This window comes from Mauremys mutica, chromosome 14, assembly GCF_020497125.1.
Source record: "Mauremys mutica isolate MM-2020 ecotype Southern chromosome 14, ASM2049712v1, whole genome shotgun sequence".
Classification (NCBI taxonomy): domain Eukaryota; kingdom Metazoa; phylum Chordata; order Testudines; family Geoemydidae; genus Mauremys; species Mauremys mutica.
In genome coordinates this window covers 3,830,601-3,852,910 of record NC_059085.1, presented here as the reverse complement: position 1 = coordinate 3,852,910, position 22,310 = coordinate 3,830,601, and the positions used below count along the sequence as shown (strand labels likewise).

At 50.7% G+C, this 22,310-nt stretch overlaps 1 protein-coding gene across 10 annotated transcripts in view; it reads right to left on the bottom strand.

The window, feature by feature from the left end:
- The window catches only part of PDPR (pyruvate dehydrogenase phosphatase regulatory subunit), a 72,815-nt gene extending 68,577 nt beyond the window's left edge, over nucleotides 1-4,238 (bottom strand). Inside the window, exons 1-2 of one of the 10 annotated variants that reach the window (XM_044987083.1) lie at nucleotides 4,218-4,238; nucleotides 638-937 (exon numbers count right to left, since the gene is read on the bottom strand). In XM_044987083.1, the coding sequence (XP_044843018.1) occupies nucleotides 638-864 (227 nt within the window). In that variant the 5' untranslated portion in view covers nucleotides 865-937; nucleotides 4,218-4,238. The other 9 variants (XM_044987077.1, XM_044987076.1, XM_044987085.1 and 6 more) reach the window with 9 other exon arrangements.
- Nucleotides 4,239-22,310: the final 18,072 nt, after the last annotated feature.

Here is a 22,310-nt window from a genome sequence, read left to right as displayed (position 1 = left end):
CTTGAGCTCACAGGGATCAGGCTGCAGGGCTAAAAATTGCTGTGTAGACATTCAGGCTTGGGCTGGACCCAGGCTCTGGGACTCTCCACTTTCACAGGGTTCCAAAGCTTGAAAACCTACACAGCAATTTTTCAGCCTCACAGCCCGAACCAGCTGACCCGAACAAGCCACTGTGTAGACAAACAAATCAGCAGCTCCTTTGTTTATGTTGGAGTTTGTTCAGAAGTTGGAGTGAGAGATCTTAAATAAACTGGGAGGCCAGCAAGATCATCATGATGGCAGTGAGAAAGTTTAGTGTGGAAGAGAAAGAGAAGACTCAAGTATAGTTTGAAAACTAAAGTTGTTACTTTTCTTGCTCTATATGAGGCATTTAGGCTTTTAAGAATGGCCTATAAAGTTCCACTGGGTAGGTAGAACTCACAATATAGAATTCCCTGGGGGCCTGTGAAGAAAGGGCAAAGCCAATGGTTTGACTTAGGTCTCATAACTGATGTGCAGCGTTAGCAGCTCTGATGCTGGGAGAAAGTAAGATGATGGAAAGATCGCACAAAGAAAGATACTGTGGGTGCACAAGTCCCATACAGTTCTGAGGTTTTGGTTTCAGTATGCTTTAATAAAGAGAAAATCAAACTCTTACCTGCCCTGTTCCAGTAAGACGATATCCTTCCATCCTAGCTTGGAGAGGTGGTATGCAACGGATGTGCCCACAATTCCACCACCACAGATTACCACCTGTGCCTGAGCTGGCAGGGAAATGGAGGGAGGCTCTGCCGCAGATGTGGTCATGTGCCGGGAGCTGGACGTGCTTCTCCAGCTTCGGCTGGCTGTCCGCCACCGGACATCTGACAGTAACCGAAGAAACATCCCAAGGGGTGTCAGTCAGCTTTCTTGAGACACCACCTACACACGTTAAGATGCTAGCTCACTGTCACATCTTCTAGCGAAGGAAAAAGCAACAGAGATTATTATTACCACTTATCATAAAACAGTGGTTCTCAAACTTTTGTATTGGTCTCTTGAGTGTGACCCCACCCCATAAATTAAAAACACTTTAAAATATATTTAACATCATTAAAAATGCTGGAGGCAAAGCAGGGTTTGGGGTGGAAGCTGACAGCTTGCAACTCCCCATGTAATAACCTCGTGACCCCCTGAGGGGTTCTGACCCCCAGTTTGAGAACCTCTGTCATAGAACATGTGTGCAAAGCTGTTCTTGGAAACTCAGAGGTAAGGAGGAGGGTGGTGACTGGGACAATGTAATACATGAAAGCCTCTATACTGACAACTTGGAATCTTTAAATGCTGATGGATGAATAAGCAGGAAAACAGCCTGTGCAGACTTTGAGAGTTCTCAAAGAACAGCCTTGCTACTGAAAGGAACTAGACAGATCAGGAGACTTATAATGTGACCCAGAGTTTCTCTCTTCTGAATTTGGCTTAGCTCAGTAATAAGGAAGAGAACAAGATAAAGTTTTGACATATACACAGGACGTCTGTTCCAGGTGACAGGAGCTGCAGAGAAAAGGCTCTTGTACCAACAGTGGAAAGATCATGTGATGAGACAGAAAAGATGCCAATGTGAGTGGAGAGTGTAGGGAAGGAAATAGAGAAAGTCAAAGTGCATGAAGGACTGTACAGAAATTTTTGAACTGGCTTCTGAAATTAAATGGCAATACGTGAAGTTTGAGAATGAAGTGACATGTCTGTCCTTTATTTGAGAGGCACATCCTGCATGTACTAGAATCCAGACAGCTTTGACTTAGAGGCTGTACAGTTGCTTCATAATGATGCTAGTTTTATCATGGATGCTGCTGGAGGCTCCTTGCTGTACAGTTAGCATTGCTCAGCCTGATACATTGTCTAGTCCCACTGCTATGATCCACACCCTGGTGGAGCTCACCAGTTATAACACAACATTTCTCTCTTCAGTTTACCCCCAACCAGTGTTCCCTCTATTTTTTCCCCACCCATATGCAGAATGAATTTTGTTATGTACACCAATATGGAAGCAATGCGTGACACATCACCTCCATATTGGCGCACATAACAAAATTCATGTGGTGGGGTGGGGCCAAGGTGTTTGGAGTGCAGGAGGGGGCTCAGGGCTGGGACAGAGGATTGGGGTTCAAGAGGGTGAGGGCTCTGGTTGGGGGTGCAGGCTCAGGGGAGGACTGGGGATGAGGGATTTGAGGGTGCAGTGGGGCTCCCTGGGGCTAAAGTGGGGAGAGAGGACTCCTCCCAGCTCTCCCCACCACAGCAGCACCTGGGCTGGGGGGAGGGGTGCCTATCCCCTGGTCACAGCAGGTCAGACCTGAGCTGGGGCCGAGAAAGGGGCACCTGTCCCCCAGCCACAGCAGGTTCGGGGCTGGGCTGGCTCAGGGCCGGGGCACCTGTCCCCCGTCCACGGCAGGTGAGGTGGGAGGGCGCTGCAGCAGGTTTTAGGAGAAGCATCTCTCCCCACTGCAGCCCTGAGCACCTGCACGGCATTTAATAGGCAGCTGTGTGGCCACACAGCTTAGAGGGAATTTAAACCCCAGCCTGTATTTAGTAATAATATCTGGTTCTTATTATACTGCAATCATAGTTTATGTACAAATACCACCCCCACAACTCAGTGTTGACATAGCAGAGCAACTGATGCAGAAAAACAGGCAGTGACATACTATTTCTTGGTTACAGGTCTCTAGTAGGAGAAAAGGAAACAGGGACCAGCACTTAACAGCAGTAACTTGCACACAGGAAGCTATGTTTACAAAGTTAGCTTTTTAATATCACCATGACTGCTGCACATTCACTGTATGAACAAAAAGTGAAAGTAACTGCCCCTGAGCTTACAATCTCATTTTAGACGTGTCCAACAAGGGTGGAATCCAAAGGAGTTTGAATTTTAATGGGAGTTAGGCACCTACCTTAGATTTCTTTAAAGACCCAGCCATTATTACCTCACAATCATGAGCATCATGCCAGAAATCACAAAAACGTAGGGCTAAAAGGAACCTGAAGAGGTCATCAAGTCCATCTCCCTGTGCCGAGGCAGAATTTAATTCAGGTAGATCACCCCTGCCACGTGTTTGTCAAAACCTCCTATGACAGCAATTCCACAAGCTCCCTAGATAACTTGTTCCAATGCTTAACTATCCTTATAGTTAAAAAAAACCTTTTTCCTAATACCTAACCTAAATCTCTCTTACAGCAAACTATGCTAATTACTTCTTGTCCCACACATGGAGATCGAATCATAGATTATTAGGGTTGGACAGGACCTCAGGAGGTCAGCTAGTCCAACCCCCTGCCACCATCCTCTTTATAACAGCCCTTAATGTATCCAGAAACTGTTATCGGGTTCCCCACGCTCCCCTGCCTTTGCATCGCTACACTAAACATCTCCAACTCTTTCAACCTTTCCTCTTAGGTCACGTTTTCTAAGCTGTTCTTTTTACTGCTCTCTGGCCAGTTTGTTCATCTCTTTCTCAGCGTAGTACCCAGAACTGGCCACACCTGAGACCTCACCAGTGCCAAGAAGTGCTACCACGTCCCCTCTCGCACGTGACACACCTGGACACGGACCTTCTAAAATGACAGTTGCTTTTTCCATCGCAACAGCATTAGGGTGGCCGCCTCAGGAGCTGCACGACCAGCGCTGTAACTCCCAGCGCTGCAACTTTCAAGTGTAGCCAAGCCCTCAGAGCCCCTTTGTGACGCCCCAGCGCCTCAGAGCCTGTTCAGCAGGGCTGCGAGCGGCCCGCTAGCGCCGCGCTGGAGCTGGGCTGGGTGCCCCTCTCCAGGGCGGTCTTTGGCACCTGTCATTACCACGGTCCAGCTAATTGATTTTAGATCCATTCCCCAGTGTGTCGCTCTGACCGTGTCTGGAGGCCGGTGTTCGCCGCCCTCGCCGCTTGAGCTCAGCCGCGAATTTGACAAGCCCTCGCTCCGGCCCGGTCCCCAAACCGCCAGTGCCGCGGCCCGGAGCCCCCGTCTCCGCCCTCCCAGCGCCACGGGCCGGAGCCAGGCCCCGGGCCCGCAAGGCCGCGGGTCACGGACTGAGCCCCGGGCAGGGCCCAGCAGAGGCGGGCGGGGCCAGGGGGAGGGGTCACCGCGCCAGGGCGACCTCTGGGCGGGGGAGGGGCGCTGTCCGCCTCCTGCGGAGGGAGGGGGTCGCTACCTCACCTGCCCCAAGCTTTGCCCGCGCACGACCTCCCGCACTTTACGGCTCTCACCCACAGTGCGACAGCTGAGCACAGCCCTGCGCGTGCGTCACGGCGCGGACCAATCAGGAGCCATCCCCGTCTCCTCCTGCTCCTCCCCCCTGCCGCGTCCCACGTGGGTTTGTTGCTGTTGGGGGCCGGCACGTGCTGGGGGCGGTGGGCAGGGCGGCGCTGCGCGTCCCGCGTGCAGCGTGGCGGGAGGGTCCTGGGCTTGCGCTTTAAATGTATGAGGGGGCGGGGCCTGCGACGGGGGAAGCTTTGCTCGTGCCCCGGGCCCGAAGGGGTTAAAGGGCAGCGCCGGCCTCGGGCGGCGCGCGCGCGCGCTCGGCCTGCCAACCGCCGAGGCTGCGTCACCAGGCCCCGCCCGAGGCGGCAGCCGGGCCCCGCGAGCCTCTGCAGGGCAGCCCGCCGCCGCCGGCTCCTCCCCCCAGCTGCGATGGGGGAGCAGCGGCTCGCCCTCGGGGCAGCCTCCCGCCTCCCCGCCCGCGGCTCCCAGGGGCCCTGGGCTAGGACGCGGGCGAGGGAGGCGCTCAGCGCTCCGCCCTGCCCCTGCCCCTGCCTGCTCGCGCCATCCCTCGCGCTCCCTCACCATGGCGGGGCAGCCTCTGGAGCGGGGGCAGGAGCGGGCTCCGGCAGGGCGGTGGCGTAGGGGGGGGGTGAGGCCCGCGGGTGCCGGCTCTGGGGGGAGCCGGGGGTGAGGGTTTGGCGTGTCGGATGGGGCTCCTCGCTGGGGATCGGGCGGTAACATTAACACAGATGTTTTTCTCGCAGCTGTGTGTTTACAAGGCTCTTGCTGATCCCATGCCCTCAGGTTAGGTAGTGTACGTCATTACCCACCCTGTCCTTTGACTCTCTCCCCTGTAATCAGTCACTGGCTTTTCTTTCCCGCCAGTGTTCCCCTCGGTGTGGACTCTTAATTTAATCATGTTTCTGGCATTTTGATATCTCAGGGTCTGGCAAGATAAGGGTTCACGGGGATCCTGCCCATTGACTGTCCCTTTGGGAAGCAGTCGCCAAACGCCAGGACTATGCAGAAAATCCAGTTCCTGTTTTGGGGTTCCCTTGTGTTTCCCCCTCCCAGCACCGAGTCCTTCCCTGACCCCTAGGGAAGGACTATCATCTGTGCTCTCTACGCTAGGTATGTTCACTCTCTGATCAGATACACCTTTTCCCAGCAGCTTTTCCATAACTATTCCCTGTCTCTCACCATCCTGGGAGAGAGCCACCCCCCCTCTCTATCAGTTGGGCAATCTGTATTCTGGCAAACTACCACCTAGCAATTTCCTAGTCCCAACTCCTCTGCTGCCACAGGTGTTGGAGCTGCATCTTGATGTAAAGAGAGAGTTACTTTCCAAAAACTTATCAAGAATAGCATCCTGAAAAACTGGGATCTGGATTGGGGTACTCTCTGCCACCCTTTCTCTGTCCCTGTGTGCCTGCTCCCCTCCAGGAGGTCAGTTACACAGTTCCTTCTGAAAACCTGGGTCACAGGCTTAGTGCCTGAGTGCACACATGCTGACCCAGGGCATAACTGAACACTGCAAGACGGAGGTTATTAGGGTTGTGTCTGGGACTGGAGATATTGGCTAGTCAGGGCCGGCTTTAGGAAGTGCGGGGCCCAATTTGAACATTTTCGGTGGGGCCCCGGCAGGGATGACTAAAAAAAATGTAAAAAAAAGCCTCTCATTTCTTCCATGTATTATTTACTTTCCATAACTATATAAATAATAACAAAATTATAAAATGTACATTGTCATATTACATATATTATCAAGTTGGTTAAGAGGAACTTTATTGTACACTTCACCTATATGTTTTTAAAACTATCTTCCTTGCTTTTTGTTCAGCAAAATCTTTCAGTATATTACCTAACTGTAAGCTCTTCATTACTTCGCATTCAATTGACATGATTGGCAAACTGTTTATTCGGTCTTCCTGCATTGTTGATTGCAGATATGTTTTAATTAGATTTAACTTCGAGAAGCTCCTCTCTCCTGAGGCTATAGTTACTGGAATAGTCAGGAAGATTCGAATTGCTATAAATAAATTTGGGAATGCTGTTGATCGGTTATTATATGCAAGAAATTTAAGCATTTTTAGGGGGTTTCTACAATCAGACGGAAGAATTGGCTTTAATGCTTCCAGTTCTTCACAAAGCATGTAGTCATTTATGTCAACTGATTTCACAGTTGAAACTTGTTCGTTTTCCTGCACTAGTTTCACATCTGTCAATGCGAGTTCCAGATCTGCAGCAGATTTTCGTATAGTGTCCTTGGGAAGATTTTTGAATTTGCATAAAAATCCAAATAAACTCACATGCTTTTGTAACTGTTCAAACCTTGGTTCAAGTGACTGTAAAGCTTTGTCTAAGACGTGATTGAAGCACTGCACTCTGTAAGCTTCTTTTGGATCAGAAAAGGCTCGTCTGCAGACTCGTACTCAAATTGTTTTTTTCGTTTGCACAAGCTTTTAGTCTGGAATATTAGAGTCACATCTAGATCTTTGGCAAGTTCATTGGCACCAGTTAACACTTCTTGAAAACCCTTCTCTGTACATTTTTAACCAGTTACAAAGCTTTTCAAATGAAGAAATTGCTGCAGAAATATCCATTGTATCACGCTGTAGCTCTTTGCTCACAAAATTCACTTGAAAAAGTAAATCATGCCAGAAAACTAGCGAAACCAAAAACTTATAATTCTTCATTTGAATAGCCAGTGATTCAGCTTCACCTTTTGCTTGAGTATGATCAATTATTTCTGCTACCTCTACGAGTGCATCATAAAACTCCCCTGCTTGATACTGCAGAGCTTTGACGCTTTGCATTCTACATTCCCATCGTGTTTCACAAAGAGGCTTTACAGAAAGGCCAGTAACATGTTTTCTAAAAATAGTCCATCTTTTAGTAGATGCAGGAAAAATATGCTGCAAGGCTCCAAAGAAACTCATCGCATCTGGACATGTTTTGGCCATATCTCCCAAAATGAGATTATAGTTGTGACATGCACATGGTGTAAAACAAAAGCTCTTGGGTTTGTTTTCAAAAGTCGTGCTTGTACACCTGATATGTTTCCCTTCATATTTGCGCCATTGTCATAGCCCTGCCCATGGATATTTGCAATGTCCAATCCCAGGTCTTCGAGTTCACTTAAAAGGATATTGTACAAATATTCACCAGTGTTGCTTTCTACTACTATGAACTTAATGAAATGTTCATATACTCCTGCCGGAATATTTGGTGATACACCATCAGCCACATACCTAATTGTCAATGACATTTGTTCTTGGTGACTGTCAGAAGTGCAATCGAGTATAATAGCAAAATACTTAGCAGCCTTAATTCGAGCTATTATTTCATGTTTAACAGCATTCATACAATACTAATAAGTTCGTTTTGAATGTTTTTTCCTAAATAATGGTCATGTATTTCTTGTTCTTGATTCTTCGTAAATGTTCCTGCATCACTGTCAAACTTTCCCAGTAATTCAATAACTCCAAGAAAATTTCCCTTGTATGATGTTCCTGCCGTTCATCAGATCCACGAAATGATAAATTTCGTTCTGCTAGCAACTGAACGACAGCAACTAGTCTCTCAAAAACTTGATGCCAGTGTTTTGCTTCTTGGTCAATAAGTTTTTGTTGTATTACATCAATGGTTTTTTCAGCAGATAACCTTTGCTGAAGGTCACAGCAACTAAGCACAGCTTGTAAATGTCCTTTTGAGTTTTCGTGCTCAGACAATCTTGTACGACTATTAGACCAGTCATTAAAACCATTAGATGCTAATGAACTTGTCACATTATTGCAAAAAAATCTTACAGTAATAACAAAAGATCTTGTTGGCTGACACTGAGTATATCACCCATGGACGAGGTACAATTTCACCATTTGAAAGTTTCCTTTTGCAGTGAAACTTTGAAAAGTGTTTCCCAATCTTATTTTTAGGGAAATATTCTACAATAATTTTAGGCGGCCCTTGTTTTACTAAATACTCCCTGATACGCTGGCTAATGTATTCTGGCCAAGTTGCAGGATCATCAGATATTTCTATTTGGTCAGCAGAATTGAAGTTGCCTTTCTGCTCTGGATCTAAGCCACTCACATCTTTATTATCAGAAAAGCAGGGCAGGGGGTGCGGGGCTGGAGGCAGGGCAAGGGGTGCAGCAGAGGCTGGCTGTGGGCAGGGGGTGTGGGGCTGTCTGGAGATGGGCTGGCTGTGGGCAGGGCAGGGGGTGTGGGGCTAGTGCGGGCAGGGCCGCAGTGGGGTGCGGCAGGAGTTGGCTGGAGACAGGGCAGGGGGTGCAGGGCTGGCTGCAGGCAGGGCAGGCGGTGCAGGGCTGGTGCGACACAGGGCTAGAGGCAGGGCGGGGGTGCAGGTCTGGCTGGAGACAGGAGCTGGCTGCGGGCAGGGCAGGGCTATTTAAAGGACCGGGGCAGCAGAGACAGCTAGAGCCCCGGCCCTTTAAATAGCCCCTGGAGCCCCTCACTACCCCGGGCTCCCATGGCTATTTAAAGGCCCGGGGCTCCCCTGCTTCTACTGCCCCGGCCCTTTAAATAGCACAGGAGCCCTGGGGCTTGGGCACGGGGCCCGATTCAGGGGAATCGTTTGAATCGGCCTAAAGCTGTCCCTGTGGCTAATGTCATTCGGTTGCACGATCCAAGGAGCAGCTTACATGACAGATGCTGTGCATGAACAGCCCAGGAGTGGGGGTTCTCACAGTAGAGCAGGGTAAGGCTGGCTCCCAGAGTCAAGGTTTGGAGTGACTTAGCAGATCACCAGTCCAGATAACATCAGAGGGGAATGTCACAACAGCCCGGTCAGCTGTGCTGATCAGTCTCACCAGGGTTCCTTTTCGACCAGGCATTTCGGTCAAAAACCGGATGCCTGGCAACCCTACACCTACAGCCTCATGGGGGAGACTTGCATGAAGACCCAAACACAAGGGGCCAGGAGGGCAGGGGGTGCAGCACAGGCTGGCTGCGGGCAGGCTGTGAGCTGTGGGGCTGGTGCGGGCAGGGGCCAGGAGACTGCTGGGTCTGGACCTAATGTGATGTCCTCCGACTACTGAGTTCACACCCTGATTTATCCCAAAAGGCATGAGACCAAATGTGCCTCGGGCAGAGGACCAAGTCACAATGCAAAGGGGACAACCAGCAAACCTGGATGGCAGGTTGGATGACTAGAGAAAACCCTGCAATACCCTACCCAGCCACAAGGTGGGGGCACTGGCTGGTGAATCATTGTCACACTACACACACTAAAACCACCTTAAAAGAACACAGCTTACAAAGTTAGAAAACACTGGAATTAAGGTTGCCTGTAACACCTTAACTCAGCCCCTTTGTGCACATGCATTCTGATGCGATTTCTAATTACACAATTGTGCTATTTTATCCAAAGGATGCCTGCCTTGTTCAGCACATAGATGGACTGTGTTCACTGAGTGAGCAGCTATTCAATATTATATTTCCTTCTCGTTGTTCAATATGTGGCCCCATGCCTTGTTTACTGCTGACTATTCAAATCCTGATGGCTATTCAAATCCTGATCTTTTCTGTGGGATTCATCAGCACCATGTCTGATTCACAAGTATTAACCAATTTATTTTCAAAACATAAAGAAGAAGGGGTGGTATTATCCCCATTTTACTAACAGGGAACCAAGACACAAAAAAGATTAAGGTCAAAAGTAACTGCTAATTTTGGCAACTATGCAAATTAGATACAATTAACTTAGGTTTAAACAGAGACTGGGAATGGTTGGGTCATTACACTAATTGAATCTATTTCCCTATGTTAAGTTCTCCTCCCACCTTCTATGGGTCATCTCAATTATCACTTCAAAGGTTTTTTTTCTCCTGCTGACAATAGCTCATCTCAACTGATTGGACTCCTCCAGTTGGTATACGTACGTCTTCTGTCTGTGTGTTCCATTCTATGCATCCGAAGAAGTGAGCTGTAGCCCACGAAAGCTCATGCGGAAATAAATTTGTTAGTCTCTAAGGTGCCACAAGTACTCCTGTTCTTTTTGCTAATTTTGGGTTTTTGATTTGAGGCACCTGTGACCCAAGTCAGTGGTTCTCAACCAGGGGTACATGTATCCCTGGGGGTACACAGAGGTCTTCTGGGGGGTACATCAACTCATTGAGATATTTGCCTAGTGCTACTACAAGCTACATAAAAAGCACTAGCATAGTCAGTACAAACTAAAATTTCATACAATAACTTGTTTATACTTGCCTATGTACATTAAAATGTAAGTATAATATTTATATTCCAATGGATTTATTTTATTATAGGGTTGTCAAATGATTAAAAAAATAATCACATGATTAACCAGACTGTTAATAGAATACCATTTATTTAAATATTTTTACATTTTTTTACATTTTCAAATATATTGATTTCAGTTACTACACAGAATACAAAGTGTACAGTAGCCTGGAAAGGTTGAGAGCCACTGACCTAAGTTTTCAGAGTACATATGTATTTTTATTACAAATATTTGCACTGTAAAAAACAAAAGAAATAGTATTTTTCAATTCACCAAATACAAGTACTGTAGTGCAATCTCTTTATCATGAAAGTTGAACTGACAAATATAGAATTATGTACAAAAAATAACTGGATTCAAAAATAAAACAATGTAAAACTTTAGAGCCTACAAGTCCACTCAGTTTGAGTGCAATTATCTAACAAAAAAATCTACATTTGTAAGTTGCATTTTATGATAAAGAGATTGCAATTCAGTACTTGTATGAGGTGAACTGAAAAATACTATTTCTTCTATCATTTTTACAGTGCAAATATTTGTAATTAGAATAATATAAAGTGAGCACTGTACACTTTGTATTCTGTGATGTAATTTAAATCAATATATTTGAAAATATAGAAAAACATCCAAAAACATTTAATAAATTTCAATTGGTATTCTGTTGTTTAACAGTGCGATTAAAACTGTGATTCACTGTGATTAATTTTTTTGAGTTAATCAATGCGATTGATAGTCCTATTTTATTGTATGGGAACAATGAGAAAGTCGGCAATTTGTCAGTAGTCGTGTGCTGTGACACTTTTGTATTTTTATGTCCAAATTTGTAAGCAAGTAGTGTTTAAGTGAGGTGAAACTTTGGGGTACATAAGACCAATCAGAAAGGGGTACAGTAGCCTGGAAAGGTTGAGAGCCACTGACCTAAGTTTTCAGAGTACATAGCATTACATAGTGTATGTCTACACTACGGGATTATTCTGATTTTACAGAAACCGGTATTTGGAAACAGATTGTATAAAGTCGAGTGCATGCAGCACATTAATTCGGTGGTGTGTGTCCATGTACCAAGGCTAGCGTCGATTTCCGGAGCGTTGCACTGTGGGTAGCTATCCCATAGTTCCCGCATTCTCTCCCGCCCATTGGAATTCTGGGTTGAGATCACAATGCATGATGGGGCAAAAACAATGTCGCGGGTGATTCTGAGTAAATGTCGTCAGTCAATCCTCCCTCCGTGAAAGCAACGGCAGACAATCATTTTGCGCCCTTTTCCCTGGATTGACAGACGCCATAGCATGGCGACCATGGAGACCGTTTAGCCTTTTTTCACTGTTACCATATGTCTACTGGATGCTGCTGACAGACGCGGTACTGCAGTGCTACACAGCAGCATTCACTTGCCTTTGCAAGTTAGCAGAGACGGTTACCAGTCATATTGTACTGTCTGCTGCCGTCATGGGTGCTCCTGGCTGACGACATATACCCTGAACCACCCGCAACAATGTTTTTGACCCTTCGGGCTTTGGGAGCTCAGCCAAGAATGCAAATGATTTTCGGAGAGAGCAAGAATTGTGAGATAGCTACAGTCATCAGTCCCCCCCTCCTTCCCTCTGTGAGTGTCCATTTGATTCTTTGGCTTTCCGTTACGCTTGTCTCAGCTCCTTAAGTTTCACGCAGCACTGTGTTGAGTCCATGTTGTGGCCTCTCTCTATCATAGCCTTGGAGATTTTTTCAAATGTTTTGGCATTTCGTCTATTGGAACAGAGTTCTGATAGAACAGATTCATCTCCCCAAAGAGAGATCAGCTTCAGTATCTCCCATACGGTCCATGCTGGAGCTCTTTTTTGATTCTGGGACTGCATGGTCACCTGTGCTGATCAGCCCTCCACGCTGGGCAAACAAGAAATGAAATTCAAAAGTTTGCGAGGCTTTTCCTGTCTACTTGGCCAGTGCATCGAGTTCAGATTGCTGTCCAGAGCGGTCACAATGGTGCACTGTGGAATAGCTCCTGGAGGCCAATACCGTCGAATTGCGGCCACACTAACCCTAATCTGACATGGCAATACCAATTTCAGCACTACTCCCCTCGTCGGGGAGGATTACAGATACCGGTATTAAGAGCCCTTTATATCGATATAAAGGGGTTCGTTGTGTGGACGGGTGCAGGGTTAATTTGGTTTAACGCTGCTAAATTTGATATAAACTCGTAGTGTAGACCAGGCCATAGTGTAACCCACACACCTCCTGGGTGTGGTTCTGTCCCATCTAGTGACACTGAGACCAGTTAGAGAGAGAGATAAAATGAGTCTGCTCTACAGCCTTAGCTACCAGCCAGTTGGCTTTTAGCTCATGCACTAAGCTCCAGAGGTCTGTCGGCGTTACAATAGCACTTTATATGACTAGAGCACAGCTCCCATTGACTTCAGTTGCAGCTGTGAGTACTCAGCACTTCTGCAAATCAGACTCCAGGGTCTCAAATCTGGCACCCAGAAAATGAGGCGCATACAAGTAGTGACCATCTGTGAAAAATTTGGTATAACTCCTCCCAATCAGCTTTCCTCGCTGATTTAAACTCCTGGTTCTCTCTCTCCCTTTCCTCACAATCTCCCACCCTCATCCTTGGTGACTTCAAGGTGATGACCCATCTGACCCTTAGCTGCACATTTCCTCACCCTCATATCTTCATTTGACCTGCAGCCCAAGTTCAACTCCCCCACTCACCAAAAAGGCAATTTGCTTGGTCTTCACTATATACTGCTCGCTCTCTAGTCTCTCTTTTGCTGAGTTCCCCCTCTGTGACCATCAGCTGGTCTCTTTCAGCATTGCCCATCATCTCTCACCCTCTCATCCGGCCTTTCTGTGGTTTCCAGTCCATCAGTGTTGGTGACTTCTCTCAGCCCCCTCCTTCATGCCCTCTCTTCCACTGGCATGATTGTTGATTCTCTCTATGCTTTGGCTTCACTCTCCTCTACTCTTGACTCTTTCCCCGCTCTCTCCTATTGCAAGTTCTGCCCTGCCAACCCCAGCACTGACTCAACCCCAGCCTCCACTTCCTCCACGCCTGCACTCACACTGCAGAGCGTGTCTGGCAAAAATCCTCCCCCACACCCCTGCCTCTGCTTGAACCAAAGCAGATCAGAAGAAAGACTTACAAAAAGCAATGAAAAGGCCGTGGGAGACACACCTAAACCCCTCCAGTCAAGGGTGACAGGATTAAGGAAACTCCCCCTAGCCTCATTTGCATTGGAGATGGGACAGGGAGGCATCTCCATTACCATACAGAATGGAGAACAGAGATTCCAATGCTAGAACTGCACTGAACTCTGAGACCAGAAAAGCTAGGGAAGCACTGCATGATGGGGAATCTCTGCTCCAGATGTTAATGAACCCATGCCTGAACACACCCAGCTCAGTAGTTATCAGACCAATTCTAGTAAAATTCTTTAGTGGTATCCAAAATACTGAAGCTGCCTAATTGCATTGTGAGCTCCCTCAAAGGAACACCGCCCATAGCCAGGAATGAGCAGTTCCTATTGTCTAGCCTGAACAAAACAACTCTGGTTTACTCCCTTGAGCCATCAGTTTACCCATAAACAAATCTAGTGTTCTCCCTTGAACGACTGTTCTCTCCCTACAAAACCCCCTACCCATGTAAGTGTTCTGATGCCTGGATCCAAAATCTGCATCAGTTCCACTGGGACGTCATCTTCTCCTGACCGATGATGCTGGGGGCTCTGCCCGTCTCCAGCACTCCGGACCCTCAGCTACCACCCTCACCTGGGACCCCCGATCGATTCAAGCTTCGTGGAGCGGCGAAAACCCAACTCTCTCACTCTCTCTCGGTACAGCCTTCTGACCCTGACTTGTGTGATCAGTTACAGTTTTCTAAACCTGACAACGCTTCTTGTACATAAGCTAAAGATCCCTGCAGCGCCCAAAAATCCTGTGGGGTTTGCTCATCAAGTGGGTTCTACCAGAACAATTGTAACGTGAAAGTGGGGACAGGGACATGCTGAACCTGGGACAAATGAGAGTGGTAGCTTGGATGTGCTGCTCGACCCAGTCTGCTGAGTCCAGGGGCATACAAGAGTGTCAGATTGAAAGTGCTGCTCGAGCCAGCCTGCTCAGGCGTACTCTATTCTGGTGCGGTGCCCATGGCATACGAGGGTGACAGCTCGACCCAGCCTACTGAATCCAGGGACATCTAAGGGGTCAGCTTGGGAGTTGATTAACCCAGTCCTCTCCGATGTGCTCTGTTAATGTGTGTATTCATCTGATTCTGGGGCTGGAAGAACCCAGCCCTGGGGAACCTAGGTCCTGCAGGATAGCTCCATTGGGAGGGGACTTGCAGAAAGGAGAAGTAACCTCCGTATGAAAACACAAGTGACACAAGCAATACATTGATACTTACAGAACACCCCCACCCCCAGAAGAGTAACCCTAATAAATGTAACAAGCAAATCAATAACTCCCAGCCACATTTTCTCCACCTTTGATTCACTCCTCACCCCTCCCCTTTTCTCTCGTCACAGGAATGGACTGTCATAGTTCAGGGCAACTGCACCTGTATTCCCCACTCCAGGGTCCACAGCAAAGAAATCATTTGGAGTCCATGGGTATGTCTACACTGCAATAAGACACCCATGGTTGACCTGTGCCAGCTGACTTGGGCTAAGAGGCTGTTTAATCGCAGTATAGACATTCAGGCTTGGGCCAGAGACCAGGATCTAAAACCCTGTGAGGTCAGAGGATTCCAGAGCTCAGGTTGCAGCCAGAGCCCTGTGAGCACATCAGCTTGCACAAACCAGCCCCAGGTGTCTAATTGGAGCATAGACATACCTTATACCACCCACTGGGACAGATACCTTGGATCTGGCTTTACCTACCACACTACAGTCCGGCTGGCATAGTTCCTCCAACTCGAGCTGATGTTGTCAAGCCTGGTCCTGCTGGAGACTTCTCCGCCCCAAGCTGATTTTGACAATCCTCTTCTCGCTTGTGCTGGTTCTGTTGCTCCTGGTTTGCTATCTCCAGCTGTATCCTTCACTTGGTTCGCCTGTGGATCTGTCCACAATCACAGCTGCAGTGATGCATTCAGGTGAGACGGAACGTGGTTGCTGCTTGTGTCAGCCTCTTCTCTGTTTCTTTCCAGAATCTAGGGAGTTGCTTCCAAGATTTTCCTCACCTGCTGGACTCTGCCAGTGGACTGGAAGTTCCCTGAAAACTTGGACCATTATTCCTCTTCTAGTGATTAGAATACAGCAAATCTACTAGCTGTGTCTTTGTCCAGCCCTCAGGGTTGAGCTGCCTTTCTTTGCATAGCTCTACTAGCCACTTTTTCATGAGCTGTTCATAATTCACTTTCCCTCCATCTCTTTTCATCATTCCTTTCCCCAAAAGACTTTCTCAGTGCTTTTCCCTTCTACACTACTTGCTTGCACTGTTGATGGCACTTACGCAATTAACACAGTTATAGATCCCACCATGTGTGTCACAGTTCAGGGCAACTGCACCTCTATTTTCCCACACACATACATCCCTGTGGTCCAGCAAGGGCACCCACTGTCAGGCTTCCAGCTCTCCAGCCATTACCCCTCTCGGGCAGACTCACGCATCGCCCTCCTGACCAGGGTATTTCCAGGAGGCACAGTTCTCTCCCTACCCTGTATTCCCCAGCAAGTCAGACTGCCTAAGCAGGCCTTCTTTGCCCTCTCAAGGGCTATAAAGAATGTAATGTGCACAGTTAAACGATCACATCTCTTTCTAAGCAAGTACATTTAATCTTAAGGTAAAAACATGAGAGAATATTTATTAAGAACAAGCTTACTAGAGATCACCCCCCAACTACAATAAAGGTTCAGGCAGGTGAACAGTCCTTCAAAAACCCACCCAGGGTTCATAACACCTTTTTCTCAGAACAAGAACCCCCAGGAATATAAAGGAATAATTCAGACAGTTTTGGGGTCTTTGATCTTGTTCTAAACCTGTTCGTATCTAATAAGCAGCCCACACATTTAAGCTTAAGTGCTTGTTTTTAAGCACAGAGAATAGGAGAAATCTGTCAGCATCACCCAAACAACAAAGAGCAAGTTCTTCAGCTGGGGCCCACAAGTCCTTGCTGACTGGGTGCAGACACATGCAGTGAAGAACCAGTCAGGCTGAAGAGATTTTGCACTGCACTAACTGTCCTTCCGGGTTCTCTCCCCTGCCTCTTTCTGCTTCTTGGGGAGGATGACAGCATGCACGCGCTCTGGACGCTTTGCTGCTTTAACTAGGCTGGTATAGTTAAAGCAGCAAAACCACCCCTAGCAGGGGCGTAGTTTTATCAGTATAAAAGTGCTTATTGTTACTTCTGCTTTTGGTGCAGGGAAGCGAAATGAGCTAGAACAGAGGTTCTCATAAAAGACGGTTACTCACCGTAGTAACTGTTGTTCTTCGAGATGTGTTGCTCCTATCCATTCCAGTTAGGTGTGCGCGCCGTGCGTGCACGGCTCTTCGGAACATTTTTACCCTAGCAACTCCGGCGGGCCGGCTGGGCGCCCCCTGGAGTGGCGCCGCTATGGCGCTGAATATATACCCCAGCCGGCCCGTCCGCTCCTCAGTTCCTTCTTGCCGGCTACTCCGACAGTGGGGAAGGAGGGCGGGTCTGGAATGGATAGGAGCAACACATCTCGAAGAACAACAGTTACTACGGTGAGTAACTGTCTTTTCTTCTTCGAGTGATTGCTCCTATGCATTCCAGTTAGGTGATTCCCAAGCCTTACCTAGGCAGTGGGGTCGGAATGAGACGTGGCAGAGTGTAAGACTGCGGAGCCGAAGGCTGCATCGTCTCTGGATTGCTGCACCAACGCATAGTGGGACGCGAAGGTGTGGACAGAAGACCAGGTAGCCGCTCTACAGATGTCCTGGATGGGGACATGGGCCAGGAAGGCAGCCGACGAGGCGTGCGCTCTCGTCGAGTGAGCGGTGAGGCGGCATGGTGGCACGCGAGCAAGCTCGTAGCATGTCCGGATACATGCCGTTACCCAGGAAGAAATCCGCTGCAAGGAGACCGGCTCGCCTTTCATGCGGTCAGCAACTGCTATAAACAGCTGTGGCGAACGCCGGAAGGGCTTCGTGCGCTCGATATAAAAAGCGAGGGCCCTGCGGACGTCCAGGGTGTGAAGCTGCTGCTCGCGAGGTGAGGCGTGCGGCTTCGGGAAGAAGACCGGGAGGAAGATCTCCTGATTGAGGTGAAAGGCCGACACCACCTTAGGGAGGAAGGCCGGGTGTGGCTGAAGCTGCACCTTGTCTCCGTGGAATACGGTGTATGGTGGGCTAACCGTTAACGCACGGAGCTCAGAAACTCGTCTTGCCGATGTAATTGCGACTAGGAAGGCTGTCTTCCAGGAGAGGTAGAGCAGAGAGCACGTGGCCAGAGGCTCGAAGGGCGGTCCCATAAGCTTGGCCAGCACGAGATTTAAATCCCAGGTCGGGGTAGGACACCACACTGGCGGGTACAAGTGGTCCAGGCCTTTAAGGAAGCGGGAAACCATCTGGTTGGAGAAGATGGAACGACCTCCCATGGATGGACGAAAGGCGGACACTGCTGCCAGGTGCACCTTCAAGGAGGAGACCGCAAGACCTTGCTCCTTAAGGTACCAGAGGTAGTCCAGGATTGTAGGGATAGGGACTACAAAGGGATTGAGGCCGCGTTGATCACACCAGAGCGCGAAACGCTTCCATTTCGCGAGGTAGGTGGAGCGAGTGGAAGGCTTTCTGCTCTCTAGCAGGATTTGCTGTACTGCCGCCGAACAGTCCCTTTCTGCGTGGGTCAACCATGCAGGCACCAAGCTGTAAGATGGAGGGACTGCAGGTTCGGATGGCGGAGTCTGCCGAAGTCCTGCGTGATGAGGTCCGGCCACAACGGAAGGGTCATGGGATCCTGAACGGAGAGTTCGAGCAGCAGGGTGTACCAATGCTGCCTCGGCCAAGCCGGAGCGACGAGTATAAGGCGGGCCCTGTCCCTCCGAAGCTTGAGCAGCACCCGGTGTATGAGCGGGAAAGGAGGGAAGGTGTAGAGGAGGTGATCCGTCCAGGAGCAGAGGAATGCGTCCGACAGGGAGCCTGGAGAGCGACCCTGGTACGAACAAAACTGGTGGCACTTCCTGTTCTCCTTGGAGGCAAACAGGTCTATCTGGGGAAACCCCCACCTCCGGAAAATTGTGTGCACCACATCTGGATGGAGGGACCACTCATGGGAGAGGAACGACCTGCTGAGATGGTCGGCCAGCGTGTTCTGCACACCTGGAAGAAAGGACGCTTCCAGGCGAATTGAGTGGGTCACGCAGAAGTCCCACAGGAGCAGCGCTTCCTTGCAGAGAGGGGAGGAGCGGGCTCCGCCCTGCTTGTTCACATAGAACATTGCCGTTGTGTTGTCCGTGAACACCGCTACGCATCGGCCTTGCAGACGGGCGCGGAAGGTGTGGCACGCCAAGCGGATTGCTCGCAGCTCCCTGACGTTGATGTGGAGGGAGAGCTCCTGGGGCGACCAGAGACCCTGGGTGTGAAGGTCGCCCAGGTGGGCCCCCCACCCCAACGCCGAGGCATCCGTGGTGAGGGTGATGGATGGGTGAGGGGGCGGAACGGAACTCCTGCACACACAACCTCTGGGTCCAGCCACCAGTTGAGGGAGTTGAGGGTCGGTTTCGTGACCATGACTACCATGTCTATGGAGTCGCGGTGCGGGCGGTACACTGACGCCCGCCAGGATTGAAATGGGCGAAGGCGCAGTCTCGCGTAGGCGGTGACGAATGTGCAGGATGCCATGTGACCCAGGAGGCGAAGGCAGGATCGAACCGTTGTAGTGGGAAAGGTGTGCAGGTCTCGGATGATAGAGACCATCGTCTGGTGCCGAGGTCGAGGGAGGCAGGCCCTGGCTACCGTGGAGGCGAGGACCGCTCCGATGAACTCCACTCTCTGCGATGGAGTCAAAGAGGACTTTTCGGCATTGACGAGAAGGCCCAGTACCCGAAACAGGGATAGTATTTCGGACATTTGATCTGCTACCAGTTGTCGGGATGGTCCGCGAACCAGCCAGTCGTCGAGATATGGGTAGACGTGAATGCGACGACGGCGGAGGTCTGCAGCAACTACTGCCATGCACTTGGTGAAGACCCTCGGCGCGGTGGACAGGCCGAAGGGTAGTACCGCAAACTGGTAGTGCGCACTGTTGACCACGAAACGCAGGTAGCGTCGATGGGGAGGGTAGATTGCGATATGGAAGTACGCGTCCTTCATATCGAGGGCGGCAAACCAGTCTCCCGGATCCAGGGAGGGGATAATGGACCCCAGGGTTACCATGCGAAATTTGAGCTTGACCAGGTACTTGTTGAGCTCCCGGAGGTCCAGTATAAGCCTGATACCTCCTTTCGCCTTGGGGATGAGAAAATAACAGGAATAGAATCCCCTGCCCCGCATATCGTGCGGCACCTCCTCTATGGCACCCAAGCTCAACAGAGTCTCGACCTCTTGTAGGAGGAATTGCTCGTGAGAGGGGTCCCTGAAGAGGGACGGGGAGGGTGGGGGCGAAATAAACTGAAGGCGATACCCGTGCTGGATAGTATGAAGTACCCAGCTGTCTGTCGTTATTCGGGACCACGCCGGGAGGAAGTGAGAAAGGCGGTTGCAAAATAAACGGGAAGGATCCGGGGAAGAGACTGATGGGCCGTCCTCGGGCGTCCCGTCAAAACGCCTGCTTGGGCCCTTGCGGGGCCTTGGACGACGCCTGGGCCTGGTTGCGCTTGCTGCCGGATGGCCTACGGCGGTTTAGACCGTTTCGCCGACTATTATACGGCCGCGATCTGGCCTGGGTAAAAGGCCGGTAGGGCTGTTGTTGCCGGAATGAGCGCCTCTGGGTAGCCGGTGTGTGCATACCCAGAGTGCGAATAGCGATACGACCATCCTTGAGGGTATGAATCCTGGAGTCCGTTTTCTCTGAGAACAGACCGTGAGTCTCAAAGGGGAAGTCCTGTAGGGTATACTGCACCTCCGGCGGCAAGGTGGAGGACTGCAGCCAGGAGATGCGCCGCATAGTCACTCCTGAGGCCAAAGTTCTGGCCCCTGAGTCCGCCGAGTCCAGAGCAGCCTGGATGGAGGACAGGGAGACTTTCCTGCCCTCTTCGACGAGAGCGGAGAACTCCTGTCGGGAAGCCGTCGGGATCAGCTCCGAGAACTTAGTCAGGGACACGAAAATGTCGAAGGTGTAACGAGCTAGGAGGGCCAACTGGTTGGCAATCCGGAGCTGGAGACCCCCTGCCGAATACACCTTTCGGCCCAACAGGTCCATGCGCCTGGCGTCCTTGGACTTTGGCGCTGGCTGTCCATGCCTCTCGCGGTCATTAACAGACTGCACTACGAGGGAGTCTGGAGTGGGGTGGGTGTACAAATACTCGTATCTGGTGGGAGGGACCGAGTATTTTCGTTCGACACCCCTTGCGGTAGAAGGGACGGACGCCGGTGACTGCCAGATGGTAGTGGCATTTTTCTGGATAGTCCGGATAAACGGGAGGACCACCTGCAACGGGGCCTCGGCTCCGATCACGTTGGTCACCGGGTCTTCGTCCTCCGGGACCTCCGCCACCGGGAGGTCAATAGCCTTCGCCACCCTGCGAAGAAGGTCTTGGTGGGCCCGCAAGTCAATCGGAGGAGGGTCCGCCGTAGAGGCCCCCGCCACCACCTCATCCGGTGAGGAAGATGAGGATAGAGTCTGGACCACCACATCTGCCGGTGGTTGCTCAGGAGGGTGGGAAGCCGTGTCATGCCCTGGATGCTCTGCGGGACCAGGTGGCGACAGGGCCTCACCCGGTGGTGATGGGGGAGGCCTGCTCACTGTGGCTTCTGGCACCCTGTGTTCAGCACCCGCGGGGGGAAAGGGAGCCCTTGGGGCTCGTGGTAGGCCCAGGGGACCCCAAAACCCCACTGTTGTGGTCCAAGGTCCTGGTTCTGGGTGCCAGCCCGGAGATCTCTCCCGCTACCCGCCTGAGAGGCGACTGACGGCTGACGCGAAGGCCACGGGGCGGCAGAGGCGCTGATGGAGTGCGCCGTGGAAGGTGGCAGTTTGTCCCCGGACGGTGCCGAGGATCGGTGCCGACCGTCACGGTGCCAGGATGGAGATCGGGACTGTCGATTGCCTCGGTACCGGGAGCATGACCGCGACCTCGATCGACGGTGACGGGAGCGGCTTCGGGAGTCGCGGTGCCGAGAACGGTACCGGGAGCCAGACCTCTTACGGTACCGTCGGTCCGGTGACTGGGACCGGAAGCATCGCCGGGAGTGCGACCGGTACCGCGATACTGAGCGGTACCGGGACTGCGACTGGTGCCGAGACGGGGAGCGGTACCGAGACGTTGATCGGTGCTGGGATCGGGATCGGCGTGACGGCGATCGTTTCCTGGATCGGGACTGAGTCCGAGACTTGGAGCGCCGTCTATCCCGTCTGTCAGGGGTCGGGGGCCGCATCATTGCCGGTTTGCCCACCGACTGAACAGCCCGCACCGGCGGTGCTGGGGGCCGGAGGCTCGGTGCCTCTGTGAGCTCGATAAGCTCTCTCGCCGTCGAGAAGGTCTCGGGCGTGGACGGGAGATGCAGCTTGACCGCAGTTGGCACCGGGGAGCAGGGAGGTACCGGACTCGACGGCTCTTGAGGTGCCGGAGTCAACGGAACCGTGCACGGCTTGTGCACTACCACAGCCGGTGCCGGAGGCGCCGACGATGGCTGGGTAACCTGTCCCGAAGCATGAGGCTTAGCAGCCGAGTGCGCCGTCTTCCGCTTCCTCGGTGGAGAGAGGGAACGGTGCCGGG